Below are 23,991 nucleotides of genomic sequence, written 5' to 3'. Positions count from 1 at the left end.
TTTTCTAATCTGGAGAGTGTTATACTCTTGATCTAACACCTAGAGGGAAGGAAGTTGCTTTCTCTATTGCCATTAGAGCCCAGGAGAAGATCGTTGAAGAATATTCACCTTGGACTCCCAGGACTTGCTTCCAAATTCTGACTCTCCTCCTACCTGGATGACCTAGGATAATCCTTTAACCATTCACAGTTTCAATTTCTGCATCCAGAATGAAGGAAATCAAGGAAATAATCACTAAGACAGTTTTCAGCTATTGATCTATGATTATAAGGAAGGAAATATCTAGTGGAGTGTCCCACGATCCATTTTTGTTGATATTTTTATCAGTATTTTAGATAAAGGCAAAGCTTGATATAGCTTATACAATTTGCAAATGGCATGAAATTGGGAGACACAGTGAACAGGCTGGATGACAAAATCAGGATTTACAAAGATCTTGTCAGCCAAAACACTGGGATAAATCAAATACGATAAAGATAAATCTAATGTCTCACACTTGAGGTTTCAAAAACTGACTTTGGAAATAAAAATGGTGGTAGCATGATAAGACAAGAGTTCATTTGAGAAAAAATTTGGAGATTTTAGTGAACTATAATATAAGCTTATATCATGTTATGGCAATTTTAAGCTTCATTAAAAGAGACATAATATCTAGAAAAAGAGAGGTTAGTTTCCCAGTTAGATTTTACTAAGGTATTTTGTGGTTCAGTTGTAGGCATTATGATTTAGCAAGGACAATGATAAACTAGAGCGTTTCCAGAGGAAGGCACCCAGAATGGTACCATGTTGTATTTAGTTGTTTCAATCATGCCCAGCTCTAGCCCCTTTTCTGTTTATTTTAAGAACCTGTTTAAGTGCTTAGATCACGGATTCTTATCCTGTGGTTAATAGCCCCCCTAAGGAGCCTCTAGTTTAGATTTCAGAGCATCTGTAAACTTGAATGGGAAAAAATCATCAATTTTTTATTAGCTTACAATTGAGTTTTATCGTCTTCAAATTATTTAAAAGCATTCTTCTGAGGGATCTGTAAACTTCACCATTATGCCAAAGGGGGACAATGCAAAAAAAGTCCAAGAACCTTTGTTTTTGAGATGCCTGCCTAGAATCTTGCTAAAACAGTGCTGATATTTTGGTCAATGTCCTTTAATCAGGGAGATACAAGATTTAAGATGTGAAAGGAAGACACAGCATCTGATGCCAATAGCATTAATGAGGGCATCTCTCTTTCTCTCTTTCTTTCTCTCTCCTGTGAATTACTTACAGTTAGTAGATAAAAAGGAGAAGACTCATGCCCTCTGGGTTAGTACTCCTGCTTTCTGGGTTAATATTGCTAAAACAGGCCCTTATAACACGATTTAAGGGTTGATTAACTTTCATCCTTTAACAGGAAGCAGATCAGGAGAAGCAGGTGAAAAATCATTATAAAGAGATTCTCAGTTGTTTCAAGGTATGTGTCTGTGATTGTGCTCCCCTATGTTCTTCACTTCCCTGAGGAAGTCTTCTATGGCCAAACTATGTGGCAAGCTGCCTGGTTTTAGCTAAAATACCCTGGGAGGAGGTAATTATATTAAAAGTTCAGGACTTCCTTTGACCCAATCCTTATTCTCTTGGATGTTCCTGTCTCAGAGGTCTCAGGTCCCTGATGCTAGTGATGGTATATTTGGACTCTAATCATAGGAAAGACAGTTTTCTTATCCATGTCTGTGAAATAGGTTCTGCTCTCTTTCTTCAAGCATCCTTAATATTTGGTTATTTCTTTCATCTTTGTCTCCCTTGCACTTGGATTTCACCTCTTTGGATCTTCCATGCAATTTTGATAAGTCTACAAATGCTATTGTTCTTCTTCTATAACCATTTTTATCCCAGGGATCCCCTTAAGATTGTATCTATTTGGGGAGCAAAACCTTGGATGTGCTGTGTGTATTGGTATTCCCAACTTCAAGAATAGAATCTATAAGATTATTTATCCAGTCCCTAAAAAGATGAGTATTTATAAATTTAGAGAGGAAGCAGAAGTTACATGTGAAGAGAGGAGTATTAGTATGGTGGGGATACCTTTGATGGAGAAAAAAATGTGTTATTCTCATAACAAATGAGGATGGAGGAATGGAGGAAGGTTGTCCAACAGGGGTGAGAAAGTCAGCTACAAAGAACAGGAATCTATCCAGAGTTTTGTCTCCCTTAATCTGGAAGAGGTGGAAACAGTCTCAACATATGATGTCTCAATGTTTCAGCCTTAAGGTGGGCTGATGAACCATCTTTTGGGGAGAACATTATATAAGGGAAAGAATTTGTGGTTTGTAATCAAAGAAATGGGGTTTAAGTCCTCATTGCCCCTTATATCCAGTAAGGCCATTACCATGATCATAATTTCTTTTCTTTGAGTTTGTTTCCTCATCTGTGAAATGGGAGAAGGAGTGGTCAAGATGTCCTCAAAATTCCCTTCTAGCTCTAAGCTGATTTCCATTTTTTTCCAATTTGATGGTAGGGAAGAGAGGAGATCTGTCTTGGTAGATATGTTGTAATGATCTAAAATTAAATCTTTTATGGGGAAGAAATTGTGCTATAATATTTGGAGGTAAGCAGAAGATCTATTGTGAGATATATTAAGAGAAGAATCTAATGTGTGATCTATTGTGAGCCCAAAGCATAATGTGGTAGGATAGGGAAGAGTCCGTTTTCATAGGCATGGAAGGGCATCTGCAGGAAAGGAATATGGAGGATTTGGGAACAAATTTGATTCTTCCCATTAAGGGCAGAGGGTTCACTTTTGGAGAATCTGTCTCAGTATGGAATCTAGGTGTCCTATTCAAACTAATAGTCTCAGAGAAGACTAGGTGAGGGCTGGAAGAACAATGTTGACAGGAAAGCATTATCTGAAGGATTAATATTTGTGGAGGAATGAGCTTTCTGAGTTCATTCAGGTTTTCCTCAACTCAGCTCTGATATAAAGTTGGAATAAGAAGGCCATACCTGGGCTTCTGTTTTGATTAGGAACAAAAACTATTTCAAGTTGATTTCCTGAGGATGTATCTATCTATCATGTGCAAACATCTTTCCAAACCTATGTGAAAATTAGCACAAAGTATTAATGTACTTTTAGAATAAAACTTCTTTCTTCAGAGAGATGGAGGAGTGAGCCATATGTGCCATTTTATATCTTCAATCCCCCTAAGGCCAAAGTTACACATTTTAACATACTTTGAGGATGATGGATGTCTGAATCTTTCAGCTCTCCCTCCATCAACTATAATCACTTCTAATGGTTTGGGTAAAGTGGGGCATCTTACATAGCTGAACTAATCTTGGTCCAAGGACTGGGCTTCCCAAATTGGAAGCATCTTACGTAGGTCTTCAAAATGAACCTTTTCTAAAGTACCAAATTTGTCCTGAGGGGGGGATTCCAGAAGAGTTTGGCAGTTGAGAACATGTGCATTAGTTAGAATCTAGTGAGTGGGGAGGGGGAGGGGAGAGAGAGCCCCCCTCAAACATGGCAGCGTGGCCCAATTCTCACTCTGGCTGTGGGGGGTTTGGGGCAGTTGCTGTTCATTTCAAGGTCATTGGTAGAAAGTTTTGAATAATTACCTGTATCAGTGCCCCAGAGATTATCTGGTAAAGTGGCTGTTAGACCCCATCTGAGAAGTAGGATGGTTTTTACCACAGTGATCTTTACAGGAGGGTGAGATGTTTCTTTGAGAAGATGCTAACTTGGAAGATGAGGAAAGGAAGACCCTAATATAAAGAGGGAAAACCTCCTTAAACAGCTAGGCTCTCATCACAGTGGCCCAGTTCAGACTTTTGAGTAGACCTTTCTGTTTTTTATCATTTCTTTCCTTTTCTTTGTTCAGGAAAGGTGCATGCAGTAGATACCACTGTTACCAGAAGCCTGACGGCCCTGGGGACTCTGCCTTCTCCAAGTCAGGACAAGACAGCTAGCCCAATGGGCAGTCAGGTAAAACTCTGAGATATGGGTTGACATCGTGGGATGGATTTTGAGCCAGCCTTGGTTAATGACTAAACCTCTGCCTCCCAAGAAAACCCTGTGTTCACAGACTTGTATTTTGCTCTCCTAAGCATAATTGGTGTTGAATCCCCCATCACATATGAAATGAAACTAAGTAAGCCTTTGGAGAAGTAAAATATTTTCATATTCTTTATTTTCAAAGCCAAAGAACAATTTTACTTTAATTTTACTTGCTCTAATAAGTGAAATATCTCTATAGATCTATACGTCTACTTATAGATATAGATATACATATATATGCATATGTATATATATATACACACATTAGGTGGCCTTTATATGTATCTTTTATTTAATTTTCTACTGTTAAAAATGAAAAAGAGACACAGGAAGTTGTCCTTAGAGGGGGAGGATGTCAGTTTGAAGCTTCCTAATTCATGTTAAAGCTAAAGAAAATGTAATGATTGAGGGGATGAGTGCAGAGCAAACTAAGCACTTACCTTGGTCCTTCACTTAGCTTGACCATGGGGATACAGTCATGGTCATGGTAGGAACACCAAGACTGAAATAGACTTTTGTGGTGTGTTCCAATATATTTTTTAGTTTTGAGACCTCCAGGATGAAACTGACTTCACTTCTTATTTTAGGGATGAACAGAGAGGGAAAAAACATTTTAAAAAATTCAGTTTTTAGCATAGAGCGATGTCATTGATAACTTTTCCCACCAATACATTCTCTGAAAAGCACAGGTGCCAATCACATGCACAGGGAAGTCACTTAACCTCACAGTGTCCTTTTATACATTTGTATGAGTTAATAACTTTTCTAAAAAAATATAAGATAAATCACAAAGCATTAGAAAGTAAACCAACAAACACGTGATTATTTTCTTCTCCCATCCATATTCACAGACACAATGAAATCTAGTTATTGACTCTTTTAGGGCTTCATGGACCTCAGGTTAAGAATCCCTGCTCTAAGGCTAAAAGTTACAGAAGGGAAAGTAATCTCTACCAGTGGGAGGAGTTTCTCTGTATACAGTCCCCTACATTGATGACATCATAGGTCTTTCCTCAAAAGAGGTCCTCAAACTCTTGGAAACCAAAAAAACGAAGAATATTATCCTTTAGTTCAATGCTGGTCATCCCCTTCTTTTCTCTGAAAGATTATTTATTAGAAGAGCAGAACATTTTAAGGTGAAAGGCTTTAAATATAGACAAGTAGTCCACTTTTGATTTGTGTTTCACAAGTTATTTTACTGAATTGTTAGTTTTCTAGTTATCAACCTTCTGATTTTCTTTAAAGAAAAATACGGAAATGATCCTCCATAGATGGCTTGTTTGAAGACTCCTGCTGATGCAATTTTGGGTTGGTAACTCTTAGAGTTAAGCTGCTGTCTTTAGGCTGTAGAGCAACTGTCTTAAATTTTATGAAGTTAAATAGAACTGTTGACTTGAGGTTCTTCCTTTGTGAGTACTGGAGACTTTCATAAAGATTAGTTACTAGTCTTCCTGCCTTAAGGCAGCACAAACTTCATAGTGACTTCTTTCACAGGTGTGTCATGGGAAGATCCCTTTCTCTCCCATTAAACGCCAGAAAAATCTATCAATTTTTTTTTTGCTTGAAATCATTTGTTAGTGTACACAGTGTACAGAAAAGCCATGTTTTGATAGATTTATTCCATTTCTCCCTGTTATGCCTCAGCATTTTTACACAAATCATAAGGCACTGACATATTTCATTTGGCCTGAGTCATTTTGGTCTCCCAAGTTAGACTTTAATTTGAAGAGCAACCACCTGGAACACTTTGAATCCATTGCCAAGTGTAATCCAGTTACCCTTTGAAGTATGATTTTAAATGTGTCCTCCAATGTGAATTTCCACGGGGTCTTTTCATTTAAAGAATATATATATATTTATAAATGAATGACTTGCCCTTGGTTTGTTTTTGTTTCCTGGAAACACAACCTCATAACAAAACATTACATCTTTTCTGTGCATTGGGTCACTTTATCTATTGCTCCTGCCATTCTTACTCCAAGAAATTCTGAAAATAAATATTTAGAAATTAATTATTGCTTACCTATGCTGCAAAACAGGTTTGTAGGGTATAAGTGACCCTACTTTCCCATCTCAGCTCCTTATTTCCTAGGAGCTACATTAGTATACTGGGAGCCATTTTGTTTATTTGCCCTTGAGAGTTCATTCTTTGTTGGTTGCCAATGGTTTTGTGAACACTTTGATATCATATATGGGACATTAAAATTATTATTATTTTATCAATAATATTATTGATCAATTATCATTGATCAATTATCATGGGATAGGTCACTTCAGACCACTCACCCTGGAAAATAATCTATCTGGGATCATGATTCTCTAAATTACATTTTCCCAATCGCTTAGTGATAGTCATCCTTTTAGTGGGGGTGGGGGTGATGGTGAGGATTGTGGAAGTTTTGTATTTAAAAATAAGGTAGCAGGGTAATGACTCTTCTAACAAACAGGACTCTTCAAACAAGATTTATTATGCTTACAACTGAAATATCCCTGCGTGTTCTTTATGCATGAATAATACTGTATATCCTTTTTGCTTTGGGGAAAATGAATTATAGGTAAGTAGTTTCCCTACTATGTATGTGTCAACTGCTCCCCAGTTGGGAAGGAGTCCCTCCCAAATGTTCCTGCAGATGGTCTTTGCTTTAATCAAAAGGCAGAATCCAATTTTCACTCACATGTTGTGTAATCAGCCACTGTTGTTCATTCACAGAATGGTTTTCCCCCCTTGTCTATCTCCATCTGGAGGGCAGTCAAGTGTCTATCTTCTTGGCTCCTTTTGCAACAAGGGGTTACTCTCTGGCAGTAGTATCTGGCTTCCCTTTGCCTTGGAAAAAACCCTCCTTGTGTTTGCTAGCAGTTGGGGCTCATCTAATAGCTTTTTTCAGATGCTATTTTATAGATGAGAGGTATCTTTCACACTGGGTATAATAAATCCTTTTTGTGTTCATCCTCATAATTGATGAGTATTCATAATAGATGTGGGTTCATTCTGGGCTCGGTGAAGCATGGAAGGCAGTGTACTCTTTGGATTGCCTGGTAAGGCACATTGTTCTGGATTTCACAAGCACAGTGTGGCTGCTTTACTTTGTTCATTCCATTCTGATTGGTCCTGCTTTCAGCTCCAATCTCTCTGGCCAAGAATGAGGGAGAATATTGACTTTCTCTGGAAAAATAAAGTGCTTATGACCATATGAATGTCATAGTCAGAAGAAAACATTTTCCAACCAATTTTTATCATGCTATCTGTTCAGTGAGTAGGGAGTAGGGATGAGTTATGGGTAGAGAATGCCTTTGGAATCAGGAAGACCTTGGTTCAAGTCTTACCTCTTAAGACAATCTAATAACTCTGAGGTCCTGGGCAAGATAGCATCATATCTCTACCAAAAAAAGTACTGAATTGGGGATCAGAGAGTCATACTATTTGTGTGACTGAGAAAATATATTCACCTTCTCAGCCTCAGTTCCCTCATCTATAAAATGAGGGGTTGAACTAGGGGGTCTTTCTAACTCTACATCTATGATTTTATGATCTACTATCCCTAACCGACTCAGAGAATATAAGTAATAAAGGAATTGAGTTTTCACACTATGTATTCTCTACTTGGAAGTCACTACAGCCTGCATCTCTCCTAACCCAAACCCCTAACCTTCTGTCTTAGTATTAATCCTAATACAGAAGAGTGGCAAGGACTAAGCAATTAGAGTTAAGTGACTTGCCCAGGGTCAGACAACTAGAAAAGTATCTCAGGTCACACTTGAACACAGGACCTCCCATCTCCAGGTCAGGTGCTCCATCCACTGTACCACCTAGCTGTCCCCCAACCAAGTTTAATGAAAACATTTTTAAACACTCAAAATCATAACTCAATGATTTAGAGCTGATTTAGAGTAACAGATGAGATCACTTCAGAGAGGAGCAATTCAAGGCACCAAGGAAGTTGAACTGATTTGCCCGAGTTTGGCTAATCTAGAGCCCTTATCTTCCTAATAAAGTTAGAGCGAATCCTATGCCACATGTGTCTTGTTTTAAGGCTTGAAGGATATAGTATGGAATGGTGACTTGGTTAAGGATCATCAATACAGTGTGAAAAGCAGGACCACTAACAGTAATGAGTCCTTTCAAATTGGTTAATCATGTTTTATTTTATTTTTTTTAAACCTTCTAAACTTTCAATAAACCAACTTGGGTTATACTACTAACTAGCATTTAGGTAGGGTTTTACAGTTTGAAAAGTACTTTCCAACATTATGCTTGAAATGAATTGAATGCAATGAATTCCAGCTAGCCAGAAGGATCTCCACATAAACCTGGCAAACAGAATTCAGCTAATTAGTTGTCTGATCATTTTATTAATGAATTTGCCATTAAATTTAACCATGCAGAAGGTTTGAGGGTCACTTAAAAACAACATATATTTGATAACTACCGTTATACTTTGAAAAGTATTCTGGTGTTTACATCTTCTCTAAGAGGAAGGGACATAGACATCTACCTTGAGAGGCTTTTGTTCTGCTCTCATTGCCTACAATATTTCACTTGACTGTTGGGAGGGCAGTCATGGGCCATACTTGAGGGAGAGACTTTTTTTTTTAACACTGTGTTTTAAAAATGCCCAAGTTCATTATTTATGTCCTGTTATTAGAGGGGGGTAGAGAATCCACTGTTTAATAAAAAATGCATTTGCTGAAACCATTGCCATGATTTCTGATTGATATCTTTTGTTCATAGGTCTTTAAAACTAAAGTTAATTCACAGAAGGTGGAATTGTGTCGACAGAGTTCCTCATTTAGGATTGATTATGAGGATCTCCTTGAAAAGAATTCTATTAGGTATCATTTGTGTGTTTTGTGACTTTTTAATCCTTTCCCCCCTAGAGCAATGTTTATTAACCTTTTCTGTGTCATAGATCTCTTTGGCATTGTGGAGAAGACTATGAATCACTCAGAATAATGTTGTTTTTTAAAAAATCATAATTGAAGGAAATGCTAAATTTCATTTAGTGATTAGTTAAAAATAAAGATATGTTTTCCCCCATTCCAGTTCATAGACCCCCTGAGAAAGATCTAGCCATGGGCCCTCTTGGAAGTTTGTGTACCTCAGGTTAAGAATCCTTGCCCTGGAACTTATATATATATATATATATATATATATATATATATATATATATATATCCCTCCAGCTGGGGACATGGATGTTAAATAGTATTGCCATAATGATCTGAATTTGGTGGTGGTGGGGTCATGCCTGGAATATTATGACATTTAATAAAAGTGGACTGGAAATTGCTTAGAGAATGTGATCCCAGAAGCAGAATATTTTAAACTGACACTTCTGCTTTGTATCTTGGAACCCACTGATGTGGCTATTCCCTTTGCCAGTGCCAATTGCAATCCACTCATGCCCTCAGAGACTGTGTGACCCTTCTCTGCACCCTCCCATAAATCCTCCACAAGGGGTCTGCCCAACTTGATGGCAGCCTTCCTTCCAAATTTCCTGACATTGCCTCAATACCAATGGAGTACATTGGATTTTTTAAACAGATCATAAGGATTATTTTATGAAATTCTCTCTTCTAGTCCTATTAGCACTTACTTGCTATGATCTTTTCTCCACGGTACTGTTATATAATTTTCACTAACCCCATTAAATGGTGGAAGGAAGCATTATAATAAGCCTGGTTTGAATAATTTGAAAGTTTCATTTACTCTTTTGGTTTACTTAAAGATCATTAATTAAACAACTATTTTGTTGACCTAAATGTTATCTTAATGGACTAAATGTTAACTCACCTTCCAGAAATGTTCTACTTGCTCTCAGGGAATGATCACTATTTTTGGATTAGGGTTCCTCATTTTTTGAGTGCCATGAAGCCCTTTGGCACTTTGGGAAAGCCTATTACCCTTTCTTAGAATGTCATAATTGCAGGACATAATAAACTTGAGTTAAATTTAGATTTGTGAAATATAAAGATGCATTTTTCCCATTCAAGTTTGTGGATAAAAAAATTACCCATTGTTCCCAGGGCCCAGGTTACAAGATAAGAGTGTATGACTAGGGAGAATTTGGATTTATTTCACTTATTTCTATATTGCATAATCTTTGCCTCTCTCCCTTGTTGCCTGACCTTCAGTGGTTCTCTATTCCATATGATAAAGGTCTAAGTTCCTTATCTTGTTCTTTAGCTTTTCCCCCAGGTTGACTTCAGCCTATCTTTCCATCTTTACTCCCATCACTTCTCTTCTGCTCCAACCTAACCCATCTGCTCACTACCTCCCTAACACTTTCTGAACTTTCTTACTTTTATACTTTTGTCCACACTGTTCTCCCTGCACCCAATGCCCTATTCTTGAGCACCTGTTCCCATCTACCTATCTTTCAAGGTCAGTGAAGATCTTACCTGATGAACATGCATTAATCTTTCTTAAATGCTCATAGCACTTTTAACTCAATGACTCATATCTCTATTTTGCTTTAAAACTTGCAAAGCTTTGCCCTCATATCCCGATTCTACAGATGTGGAAAGTGAGACTCAGAAATATTAAGTAACTTGTTTAGGATCATAAAGCAAATAAATCTCTGATACAGAGTTAGAATGGAGCTCTCTACTGACACTAAGCCAGTATTCTTCCTACTCTGCTATACCATTGTCCATTTTATTTAGGAATTACTGTAGCTTATCAGTTCACAAGCATTTATTAAGCACCTCCTATGCTCTAGGGACACAAAGAAAGGAAGAAAATACCTTATCCCTTCTCTCAATGAATTCTCTGATGAGGGATAAAATATAAAAACAATTATATACAAATGAGAAATATACAGGAAAAATTAGTAATAATCATTAGAGGAAAGGAAATAATAGTACTAAAAGGGAATCAGGAAAAGCTTTTTGTAGAAAGTGAGATATTTACCTTGGATTTTAAAGAATTCAGGAGACAGGATGAGGAAGGAGTACATTACAGCAATGGGGGCAGCTAGGGAAAATGCCTAAGAGTTGGGAAATAGCATCTCTTGTGCAGGGAATAGTAAGGAGACCAGTGTAAGCAGATAGCAGAAGAAGTGGAGAGGATTAAGGTATGGGAAAAATGGAAAAGTAGGAGAGATTCAGGTTATGAAGACTTTTCAATGTTAAACAAGTGATTTTTTATTTCATCCTTGAGATAATAGGAAACCACCACAGTTTATTCAACAAGAGGTTGACATAGATATGTGCTTTAGAAAGATCAATTTGACAGCTGAATAGAAGATGCACTGGAGCTGGGAGAGATTTGAGGCTGAGATGCCAACCAGAAGGCTATTTCAGTAGTACAGGAGAAGGTGATGAGGGCCTAGACTAGGGTGTTGGTAATGTTAGAGGAGAAGGGACCATACAAAAGAGATATATAAAAGAGACAATTGGTAGGACTTAGGGAATGATTGGATGCAGGATATGGGAATGAGGAGTCAAGGATGATATCTAGGTGGAGTGTCTGGATAACTGATAGGATGATAGTGTCCTTGTCAGTAATACAAAAGTCAGGAAGGGAAGAGAGCTTTTTTGGGGAAAGATTATGCTATTTTGTACATATTGAATTTAATTGCCTATCAGACATCTATTTGAAAAGATCTAATAGGGAGATGGAAATGTAAAATTGGAGGTTAGGATACAGGTTAAGGCTGGACAAAAAGATAAGGAAACCATAAATATAGAGATGATCCTTGAATAAATGGGAGCTGATGAGATCACCAAGTAAAACTACAGAAAGGTAAAAGAAAAGAAGATGCAAAATACTGCTTTGGGGAGAACCCACAGTTAGTGGGTATAATTGAGACTTTGATCTAGGAGCAGAGACCAAGAAAAAGTCAGAAGGAAGAAAGAAAGAAAACAGAGAGTAGTCTCATGAAAACCTAAAGAATATTAAAATAGAATACAAGAATATTAAAGAGAAGAGGATGCTCTACAGAATGAGGTCAGAAGGCATACCTGAAAAACTTAAAAAGACAATGAAAGAGGAAGTAGAATTATATACAGTTTTCTCAAGACTACAAAAGGAAGTCAGGATATGGGATAAAAACTAGATGAAATTAAAAGAATAAGTGAAAAAATTGAGAATGGGGAGACATAGGCAGTAAGGAAGTAGTCAGTAGACAGGTAGTGATTGAATATTAGTAAGTAGGGATATAAAGGAGGCAATCTGTTGCAGAAGATGGGATGGAATGTACATATAGTGGGGATAATAACATTTCAGGATTCATATTTTCTCCTTCCTCACCCTCCTCCACCCCACTGAGATGGTAAATAGTCTGATATAGGATATGCTTATCCTTTCATGCAATGTATATCTTCATATTGTTCTTGTCATGACAGAAGAAACAATTACACATACAGTAAGAGACTCATAAAGGAAATAAAGTGGAAGATGGCATGTTTTGATCTGTACTCAGACTCCAAGTGTTCCTTCTTTGGCTATAAATAGTATTTTCAATCTGAGTCTCTTTTGACTATTTGGAAATTTACTTTGCTAATAATGGCTTATTTTCACAACTGATCATTGTATACTATTTTTGCTACTATATACATTGTTTTCCTGGTTCTGCTTACTTCACTTTGTATCAATTCATGGAAGCCTTTCTAGGTTTTTCTGAACTCATCCTGTTCATCATTTCTTATGGCTTTCATTATAACCATATACCACAACTTGTTCATCCATCCCACAAGTGATGGACAACCTCTCAGTTTTTTTGACACTACAAAGAGAGTGGCTAAAATATTTTGTTATACACAGGTACTTTCCCCTTATCTCTGATCTCTTTGAGATACATTCCTAATTGTTATATTGCTTAGTCAAAGGGTATGCATAGTTTTATGGTCCTTTGGGCCTATTTTCATGTTGCTCTCCAGAATGGTTGTCAGTTTACACTTCTACCAACAGTATATTAGCATCCCAATTTTCCCACATCCCCTCCAACATTTTTTATCATTTTCCTTTTTGATCATGTTAGCTAATCTGATAGGTGTGAGGTGGTGTTTCAGAGTTGTTTTAAATTGCATTTCTCTAATTTTGATTTGAAGCATTTTTTTTCAAAAGGGAATGTTCAATGAATGATCTTAATTTTTTTCAGTAAAATATGAGACAAGATTTTCATCTGTGAGGGAGAGGGGAGAGGGAATCATGAAAGCTTGAGCAAAGATGTGTAAGTTTGGAAAAGTCAGTGTGGTGGATAGGATAGTGAATCAGAGAGGTGTAAAAGGATCACCTTGTTGTCATGAGGATCCAGCTGAGATAGTATAACATGAATTTGTAATGGATTCAATCAACATTGTTTTGTGTTTTTCTTTTCAGCTTTACCAACACATGAATAGTAGCCAGGCATCAGATAGTGAGAGTAATACAAATCTGAGGCTTGAAAGGACAAGGTCTGGATAAGATAAAAGGATGAAGGACTCAAAGAGCCTAGTTTAGAATTGAAATCACACACCAATGGGTCAAGATGGGGAAGGGAGGAGATTCTAACCAGCGGATTGGATGATGACCTGAGAAAGAACTGAGGGGTACAGGGATTAAAGAGATCATGGTGCAGATGAAGAAGGAAGTTGGACATTACAAAGCAGAGGGAAAGATGCAGTGACAACAGATAGTGATCACATAAGGGAATTTCAGGGTACATGAAACTTGTGGTGTTAGTTATTATCTTAAATGTATATTTCTGTTTTTCTCATTAGTTTGTGAATTCCTTGAGGAGAGAGGTTATTTTATATTTATGGGATCATAGATTTAGAAATGGAGGCACCTTTGGTCCAGCAGATGAGTGTCTTGCTTAAGGTCATTTGGGTAGTAGATGACTAGAGATGAGATTTGAACCCAGGCCCCTTACTCTAGATCCAATACTCTGACCACTATTATCATTTTTCTTTTATAACCTATTACTTTGTATCCCTAATATTGTAGTTGTTACATGTTGATTGATCCTTTCATAAATTGTGTTTCTATCAATGTTTCTCTTTTCTTTAAAATTTCAGTTTTAGGTTATAATCAGGGGTATAAGACAACCATTTCTCTGAAGAAAATGTAAACAAGATACCCTTTTATATTCAATATGCATTATTAATATTTTAAGTCTAAATATCAACAAAACAAAACAATCAATCCTTGATTTGTATCATGTGTGTAAATTAATTATAGACTTTTAATGACTGCTGACTAGAGCTAGCTCTAGCTCACCCCTGGATTTAAGCATCTCATGCCAGGCAAAAGACCAGATCAATTACAATCCCAGTTCATTAGTGGCATTTCTTGTCAGGTCTAGAGAGGTCAGAGAGAGACCATATAAGAATGGGCTGGTTTTAGAGTTATAAAATCTGGGTTCATATCTTAGATCTTCTATCTTTTTGACCTTGGAAAAATCACTTCCCCACCCTTGGTTTCAATTTCTTCATTTGAAAGATAAGGGGGTTGAACTAGATAACTTTTAAGGTCACACAGGTGATAAAAATGAGGGAGGCAAAGTCCCTGTGGGGCAATAGTAAAAAAGTGCTAGATTTGGAACCAGTGGACCCAGGTTCAAATGTCAATTTTGTCACTACCTATATGATCTTGGAATAACTCCTTAAACCAATCTGTACAATGATCATGATTAGATTAGATAGCCTCTGAGACACCTTCCAGCTTGAAGACCATGGTAGTGTGAATCTAAATGGCTCTCATTAATTACAAGTTAATGAGGTTTTTCCTCCTTCTTTTGCCCTTCTTTGTATCCCTCAGACTTAACACAGTGCCTGACTCATAATGGGCACTTGGTAAATGCTTGTTGAATGACCAACCTGTCTAACTATGATTCTGTGATTTGTCATAATAAAAGTCATTTAGGGAGGAATAGAGGAATTGGCCCTGACAAAGTGACCTCTCCCTTTATTCCAACCAGCTGCAAGTGGTGACAAGCTCTTCTAATTTCATTCTTTCATGGCCCTCATAAGGAAAAAAAAATTCCCAGGCATTTAATCAACAAATACATGGTTGTACTAAGTACTGTGGATGCAAAGAAAGTCAAAAGAAAGGTAAATGGACTCATTAATCTATAAATTAATGGTTGTCACTGGGATTCTTACTGTCATGAAGTCAGAATTAATTTGATACACTACCATCAATTTATAGATGAGAGGTTAAGTAGCTAGTCCAGGGACACACAGGTAGTGACTAAGCTAATATTTGGACCTATCCCCTTTGGATACAAAGGAATACAAAAATATATGCTCCCTGCCCTGACTTGTTAGCTTACTTTCTGATGGAGGGGAGTTGATGGCGGTTGTCATGAAGTCTGTAAATATCTATGTACACTAAAGAAATATGCATTATAAGCTAAATGTTCAATAGATTGAGAACCAGGCCTAGAGACAGAAGGTTCTTGGTTCAGGTATGGCCTCAGACTCTTCCTACTTGAATCATCTTGGGCAAGTCACTTAACCCCCATTGCCTAGCCCTTACCTCTCTTCTGTCTTGGAACCAATACAAAATATTGATTCTGAGATGGAAGGTAAGGGTTTAAAAACAATATTTATGCATTGCAAATGAAAGTAATTTCAAAGATTAGGAATTAGTAGCTGTTTTGTGGGGAGCAAATGAAAGGAACACACAGAGAAAGCTTTTGAAGAAGGTCTTTAAGGAAGCTAGGGAAACCAATAAATGTAAGAGAAGAGGGATGACATTCTAGGCACAGAGTACAACTAATATAATGGACAAGAGGCAGAGGATGGGGCATTATATGAGGAATAACAATTTAGAAAGTCAGTGACTTCCAATGTACTTAATTGTTATGAAGAGGGAGCATGGTGAGGGAAGAAAGAAAGAGAAGAGGAGGTTGTTAGCAGCTCAGTGATTAGAATGCTAAAGTCAGGAAAACTCATTTTCCTGAATTCAAATCCAGTCTCAGATGCTTACTAGCTGGGTGACCATAGACAAGTCACTTAATCCTATTTTCCACAGTTTCTCATCTATAAAATGAGCTGGAGAAAGAAATGGTAAACCACTATAGTCTTTGCCAAGAAAGCCTCAAATTTCAAATGGTGCCAAAGAAACAGACAGGACTAAAAAACAAAAATCATTCTTTGAAAGCACTTAAGGCTTTTAAAGTTCCTTGTTACATTATAATAAGGTGATTTGTTGATCTTTCAAATCAAGATAAAAAAGAATAGGGATTATGGGTAGCTAAGATGTCAATGTAAGAAGTGCTTAGAGCTCACTTATTGTCCTCAAGTACAATAAAATAAAAATATCTCACAGTGTCAAAATGAATCCTGGAGAGGTGAAACCAATAGAAGATAGGGTAAGATAGTATACTGGCCTAGAGAGCAAGGAGGGCCCATCTTTCTGGGATAGGAGGGGAGAACAGGATCCAGGTCAAGGAGCAAGACTCAGGTGTGATATAGCACAAGAGAGAGGGGTAATAGCACAGCTGACTCAGTCTAACCTCAGCAAAGAGTGAGTGGAAAATAATGTGGTACAGGAAAAGTCACAGTGGGAGGGGTATATCCTAGCAGAGTCCAAGGATGACCCAATACAGTCAGTAGTAGGAGTAATTCAGTCGAACAAGTCCAGTCTTGGCAAGAGAAGTTGAATCCAATGCAATCCACTGTAAACTATATTTAGACAAAACTACCCATGCTACTTCTGAAGAATGCTCAATCTGGGATCCAAGACAGCCAACCAGAAGACCTCAGACCCTAGAATAGATCACAGTACAAGCCTAGGAGAGTACTTCCTTCCTCCCAGGAATGGATCTAAGCTTCAAAATAAAGGTAAAGTCAAGAAAAAGCCCCCCTTCCTCCAAATGACCAAAAAAAACCAGAGAAAAAACCCAACACTGGAAAACTGTTTCTGCATCAGAGATAATAAAAATAGAAGCTCAAAAGAAGATGGCAATGCAAAAATGAAAACTGTGAAGCCTCAAAGGAAAATGCAGAATGATGTCAGACCACAAATGAACTCCTGGAAGGATTCTAAAAGAGGGTCAAAATACAAATAATATGAGAATTAGAATAAAAGTTAGAAAATAAAATGACAGAAAAAGAAAGCTTAGAAAGAACTCACTGAAGAACATAGCTGCATAAAAATATAAAACCTCAAACAAGAAAATAATTCTAGAAAATGAAATATGAAGCTCCAAAGAAGAAAATGGCTCCCTAAAAATTGGACAAATGGAAGCTAATGACTCCTTAAGACATCAGAAAATAATGAAAAAGAGTCCAAAGAATGAAAAATAGAAGAAAATCTGAAATATATCACTAGAAAAATAACTGAACTGGAAAATAGATCAAGGAGAGACAATCTAAGAATCACTGGACAGCCTGAAAACCATTATTTTTTAAAAAGTTAAGACACCATATTATAAGAAATTACGAAGAAGAATTGCCCTGATGTCCTTAAATAGTAGGGTAAAACTGAAAGAATTTGTCATCTTCTGAAAGAAATCCCAAATTTAAAAATCCCAGGACTAGCACAGTCAAATTTCAGAACTCTCAAGCCATGGAGAAAATACTGCAAGCAGCCTGGAAAAAAATTATAGCTCAAATATCATAGACCCACAACCATGATTACACATTATCTACTGGCTCATTACAATCAAGAATCACCTACTGAGCAAAAGTGAGCATAAAACTCCAGAGGAAGAAATACACATTTAATGAAATAGAGAACTTCTAAGCATTCCTGACAAAATGACCAGAGCTGAAAAGAAAATTCAACTCAGGAAAAGCATCAAAAGGGAAACAGAAATGAAGTCAAGAGAGTCATGTGGTTAAATCAATCATATCCCTATACCTAAAAGTGATAACTAGAATAGTTAACATACTTAGATACTTAAAGTATTTAAGATACTTATAGTAATCAAGGGAAATAATGGAGTTAAATTGATTACATTGCTACATAAATCCATAATTTAGATATTTAAAAATATCTATGCTACTTGAAGTGCCTAAATACCTAAAGTACATAGGGTACTTAAGGTAGTGAAGTTAATTAAGAACTTTTATCACTTAGGGCAATGAATAGGAACATGCATAGACAGAGATCAGAGAGTAAGTTGAATATAGTGAGATGATAATCACACCCTTCTGTTACAAGGAAATCACTTTAAAAGACTGATATATATTAATTTAAGGTCGCCAAGGAATTCAGCTATGTAATTCCTAAATGAAAACTCAATTGAGGTTTACACTTCCTCACCACCCCCTTACCTCTGCCAAAAAAATAGAGAGATGAGTAAGAGAAATATACAGGAAAGGAAAAAAAGAAAGTTGTGACAAATTATTTTACGTGAGGAGCCATGAAAGAATCAACACAGTGGAAAGAAAGATAAGGGGGGATAGTGTAATGCTTGAACCTTACTTATTGAAATTTGTGCAAAGTGGAAATAATACCTAAATTCAGTTAACTGTAAAGCCTATTTTACCATATAGGAAAGTTAGAAGGGAAGAAGGAATAAGGAAAGGGATGGATGGACAAAAAAGATGATGAACTTGGGCAGGTGGTAGTCAGAAGCAAAATAATTTGTGAACAAGAAAAGGTTGAAAGGAGAAGAAGGGGATAAAGGGGGGAAATGAGATGGAGATAAACACACAGTAATCATAACTCTGAATGTGAATGAGATGGACTTGCTCACAAAATGGAAGAGGATAGAATGGACTAAAAGCCAGAACCTCACAATATGCTGTCTACAATAAACACATTTAAAGCAGGGACACACACAGAATAAAAGTAAAAGCTTAGAGAAGAATCTATTATGCTTCAGTTTAAAAAGCAGGAATAACAATTATGATCTCAGACCAAACAAGAGTGAAAATCTAATTTAATAAAATCTAATTTAAATAATTAAGGAAATTGTATCTTGATGATGAAATAATATCAGTACTTAACATGTATGCACCAAATGCATTCAAATTCCCAAAAAAGTTGCATGAGTTATGACAACAAATAATAAAACTATCACTAGGGGACATTAACCTTCCCCTCTCAGAATTAGATAAAATTAAATTATAAACTGAGATAGGAACCCTATAAGACCAAATTCCCCTAGTCTTCAAGAGTCACCGAAAGCCAAGCTCTACAGTATTAGAGTTCCTTTTCCCCCCAAGTGGAGGTATATTGTGCCTATAAATCCAAAAGTGACCTTTATTAAGCAGGTCCCTACATTTGCATATGGAGTAGTCAGACTACTGATAGAAAAACTCAGCTTGGGGAAAGCAGGAAGTGGTTTATATATTTTTCTAATAAAGGAGGTAGGCAATGGGCTGATCCATGGGCTGAACTTTGGAGGGATTAGGGCATGTTTTAGAGAGAGTTTAAAGCACAGGGGACAAAGAATGCCAGGGACATGGGGTGAAAGTGCCAGGAAGAGGAGGCAATGAGTTCATAGTACTTTTTTGTACAGTTGTCAACAAGATAAACATTGATGAAGTGACCAAGTCTAAGGCTTGAGTATAGACAATAAGATAAATAGGATGACATTCAGATTCTGATGGCAGGTGATAATAGTTGAGCAGGACATTTCAGAAAGTCCAAGGTTAGCTGATAATTCAGGGATCACTTGGGCTTCTATGAGCAAGATAGTTTCCATAGTCACTGGATCTGTAATTCCAGTTTCATCTACTCTTGATCACTGCAAAGAACTGTTGGTTTGTCAAATCATCCTGTATTCTGATTGGCCTAGTTAGTTTCACAGAACTATTCTCATTTACCTGGGTAGTTGTAGAGCTAAATTAGCAAATCAAGATAGCATATTCATTTTCACACAAATAAAAATAAAGAAATTAAGAAGATGAATAGACTTTTAGGAAAGTTTAATTTGATAGACCTCTGGAGAAAAGTGAATGGGAAAAGAAGAAAAAATACCTTTTTCTCAACAGTATATGGCCCCTTCACAAAAATTAATTATATATTAGGACATAAAAGCCCTACAAAAATGCAGAAAAGCAGAACTATTAAATGCATCCTTTTCAGACCATAATGCAATAAAAGTACGCTCAATAAAGTGCTTGAGAAAAAAGACTAAAATTTTGTTGAGTGTGGTTTTTATAGCATTATGGTCTGAAAAGATTATTAGATGCAGAAAAAGCTTTTGACAAAATACAATATCTATTCCTATTAAAAACACTAGAGAACATTGGAATAAATGGAACATTCCTCAAAATGATAAAGAGTACCTATATAAAACCATCAATAAGCATTATCTGTAATGAGGATAAGCTAGAAACCTTTACAATAAGATCAGGAGTAAAGCAAAGAGGACCATTATCACCATTACTGTTTAATATTGTACTAGAAATGCTAACTACAGCAATGACTAATGAAAAAGAAATTGGAGGAATTAGAATAAGTAAAGATGAAATAAAGCTGTTGCTTTTTTTCAGATGATATAATGGTGCATTTAGAAAATCCTAGAGAATTAACCACAACATAATTGAAATAATTAATATTAGCAAAGTTGCAAGATTTAAATAAATTCACATGAACTTTCTCTATACTGCCAATAATGTCCATCAACAAGAGAAAGAAAGTGAAATCTTAACTTAAAATGACTGGATTATATAAAATACCTGGCAGTCTCCCTGCCATGACAAACTCAGGAACTATATGATCACAACTAAAAAACACTTTTCAAACAAGCATCCATGAACAGTGCATATCCTTTGAACCAGTAATACCACTAATGGATCTGTATCCCAAAGAGACCAAAGATGGGGGTGGGGGGGGGGGAAGCACGTGTACAAAAATATTTATAGCAGATCTTTTTGTGATGGTAAAGAACTAGAAACTAAAGGGATGTCTATCAACTGGAGAATAATTGAACCAGCTGCAATGTATTATTGTAATGGAATAATATTGTGCCATAAAAAATGACAAACACAATGACTACAAAAAAATCTGGAAAGACTTATATGAACTGATGCAAAGTGAAGTGAGCAGAACCAGAAGAATACTATACACAGCAATAACAATAATGTTTGATGATCATTTGTGAATGACCTTATTATCAACAATGCAAGATCCAGGACTGCTCCAAGGGACTTACAGGGAAAAAGATATCCAATGCCAAAGAAGGAACTGACAGTGTCTCAGTGTGGATGAGAGCATTCCATTCTTCATTTTATTTCCTCCATGAAATTTTCTCTAGTGTAAGCAATATGTGTCTTCTTTCACAACATGATGAACAGGAAAATATGTGTTGTACAACCTATGTCATGTTACCTGCCATCTTGGAAATAAGGGGAAGTTTTAGAGAGAACATGAATGGCAAACTGTCAGAAAACTTTAAAAATCATATCAACATGTAAAAAAATTAAAAATTGAAAACAAAATGAAACAAAAAATAAACCGGGATAAAAGGAATAGATAAAAAAGTGTACTGATGAAATTAGACAAAAGACAATCCATTCAAAAGTATCTGTATTACCACATTCTAACAGGTCCCATTTCACACATTGCTCTTTCTTCCTCATCTTCTTTCTACACTTCTTCATTGTTTTTCTACCTTCTTTCTTTGCTCCCCTCCCCTTTCCACTTTTCCTTTTTTCCCTCACTTGGATTTAGGCTTAATACCCATGGATACCACTTAGTTTTTCTCAGAACTCTCCAGGGTAAAGAGGCTCCTCTCCCTTTCACATTTGAAGAATTGCTTTTCTCTTCATTTATTGCTTGCTCCAGACAGGCAGCAGGGAAGCAATGATGAAAGAATCAAGACTTAGTTTTAATTTCTGCCTTGGACACAGTCTGACCACATGTTATTTTGAAGAACCTTACAGAGATCCAGGCAGACTTCTAAAACTTTCAATCCAAGAGAAGATGCCAATCACATATTAGTGGAATTAGAGTTTCTTTATTCAGAGGTTTCTTTTACCATTGAAATCATAAACCCAGTCCTTATCCCTTCATAGAGGTTGACTGTGGAGGACAGAGAATGTTATCTAGATCTGTATAAGTAAAACCATTTTTTTTGGTAGGGCTGTGTGCATAAATTTGCCCATTTGAAAATTGCTTGATTGTGCCTTATGAATGTAAGAAAACTTAGTTGTGCAAAATTGCCTGAAATAATACCCCATTTTGAGAATGCAGTTAAAAATAACAACAAAAACAGCAAAAATATTTATAAATTGGAGAAAGAAAACAAAGCATTTTAACTGTAGAAAGCAATCGACAAAGGTTGACTCATATTACTATTGCTTCAATAGCAAGAAAAAAGTGGACTAGAGTGAATTTTATTTATTCTGTTTATCCCAAGTCAAAGACAGAAATTCAAATGGCCCTGTATGACCCTACGGGATTCTTTTGAGTGTCATATATGCCCCCAATGGGCATGTTTTTGGTTTTGTTTTTAATATGGGCTGAAATTTATTCTCAAACATCAAATTTCAACTGAAATAAATGAAAAAAAATTTCAAGCATATGTTAAAAATCTTTTATACATATGTATACATATATATATATATATATATAGGATAAATAGAGAGATTATTTCAGATTCTGACATCTCTCTTTTCTAATAGTCAATACCGGATACTTGAATAAAATTGGCAAATGGCTGCTGATATAATTAATGTGTTGAGTGTTAAGGAGACCATCTGAATCGTATTTTTTCCTATCCCGTGAATTTCCTTTAAGTACTTATTTCACTTACAATAGATTTTGTTAATTATTGAGGTAATTATTTCTGAATAGATATTTCCTCTTTCTTGTTTCTTTTTATCCCATTCTTACCCCCTTCCCCACAACCAGGAGGTCTTATAAAGCAAGAGAGTTAGTTACCTCACCCAAACCAGGGAAGGTATGAACCAGAAATATAGGAAGAGTAGTGACAGAGACAGGCAGTACAGCTTGAAAAGGTAAGTAAGTAGGGAACAGGGAAGGATTCTGTAATGGGGCAGGATGGGAAAACTTCAAGACTTCCTGGCTCATATGTCAAATTTTCAGAGGGCTAATGCACTTTTTAAAAAATTGTGAATTCCAGGACACTAGATCACTCACATTTAAAGCTAAGTTCAGAAACTAATGTGAGGGCTACATCACGGGGATGGGAGATTGTCTTCTTTTCACTAGAGTAGATAATAATAGGTTATTTTTTAAAGGTGCACCTCATTTGGATGTCTGAATAAATATGAAGTTCTCTTTTCTTATGACTGGGTGCAGTATTTGGAGGGCCTTGCCAAGCTTTCACTCTGAAAACTGGGACAACGAAAATGAACAGCGTGCAGGATCTTCTTCTTCCCAGGACTCACCAATTGTTACGTCCACAGGTATTTCTTAGATGCAGCTATATTTTTATTGGAAGATGTCTTGTTGCTACTGGAATTATTGATATACATTAAAAGCAAGACTGGAGAAGTTTATAGCAATCCCATGATATAAAGGCTTGGAGAAAAAAAGGAGAAAATATGGCAGGGACAGAAAAGGGATTGGAAATGGCATGCTTTCCTCCTTTTCTTGGCAATGTTTTTATTTTTCTCAAAAAGGAGGTGAGCTAGCTGTGTGACCCTGCACAAGTCACTTTACTCCCATCATCTAGCCTTTACCACCCTTCTGCCTTGGAACAAGTTACATAGTATTTATTATAAGGCAGAAGATAAGGATTTTTCTTTTTTTTTTTAAAGGAGGTGGAGGAATTTTCACTTAAATATTTTTGTAAGATCTTTGCAGCTCTAAATAAAACATGTTACATATAATTGTTACAGTTCTTCAGTAACTAGTTATTAAGTGCATACTATGTATCAGGTACTGTGCTAAACATTGGGAATATAAAGACAAATATTAACCAATTCCTGGCTTCAAAGAGCTTATATTCTACTTCTGGGAGACATTCTCCAATTAATGAGCCATACCTATTAGGTCATTTTAGGTGCTTGTTCTCTGTTTTCAATATCCATGGGATTTTAAACTGACTCACTTCTTGGATGTTCTTTCTCATGAACTACTAAGCTTCCTTTTTGTTTTCCTTCCTAAATTGT

The 23,991-nt window shown here is 36.4% G+C and overlaps 1 protein-coding gene across 6 annotated transcripts in view; it reads left to right on the top strand.

Moving 5' to 3' along the window:
- The first annotated feature begins 3,455 nt into the window (after window positions 1–3,455).
- PTPN20 (protein tyrosine phosphatase non-receptor type 20) overlaps window positions 3,456–23,991 on the top strand; it is a 39,574-nt gene continuing 19,038 nt past the window's right edge. Inside the window, exons 1-4 of one of the 6 annotated variants that reach the window (XM_007478578.2) lie at window positions 3,456–3,556; window positions 3,849–3,952; window positions 8,754–8,854; window positions 23,177–23,283. In XM_007478578.2, the coding sequence (XP_007478640.1) occupies window positions 3,941–3,952; window positions 8,754–8,854; window positions 23,177–23,283 (220 nt within the window). In that variant the 5' untranslated portion in view covers window positions 3,456–3,556; window positions 3,849–3,940. Of the gene's footprint in view, window positions 3,680–3,848; window positions 3,953–5,269; window positions 5,333–8,753; window positions 8,855–22,765; window positions 22,873–23,115; window positions 23,284–23,991 lie in introns of those variants that run through there. The other 5 variants (XM_007478579.3, XM_007478580.3, XM_056800666.1 and 2 more) reach the window with 5 other exon arrangements.

The sequence above is a fragment of the Monodelphis domestica genome, chromosome 1 (assembly GCF_027887165.1).
Source record: "Monodelphis domestica isolate mMonDom1 chromosome 1, mMonDom1.pri, whole genome shotgun sequence".
NCBI lineage: Eukaryota > Metazoa > Chordata > Mammalia > Didelphimorphia > Didelphidae > Monodelphis > Monodelphis domestica.
Note: the sequence above shows the minus strand (reverse complement) of the source record. Positions and strands in the feature narration are given on the sequence as shown.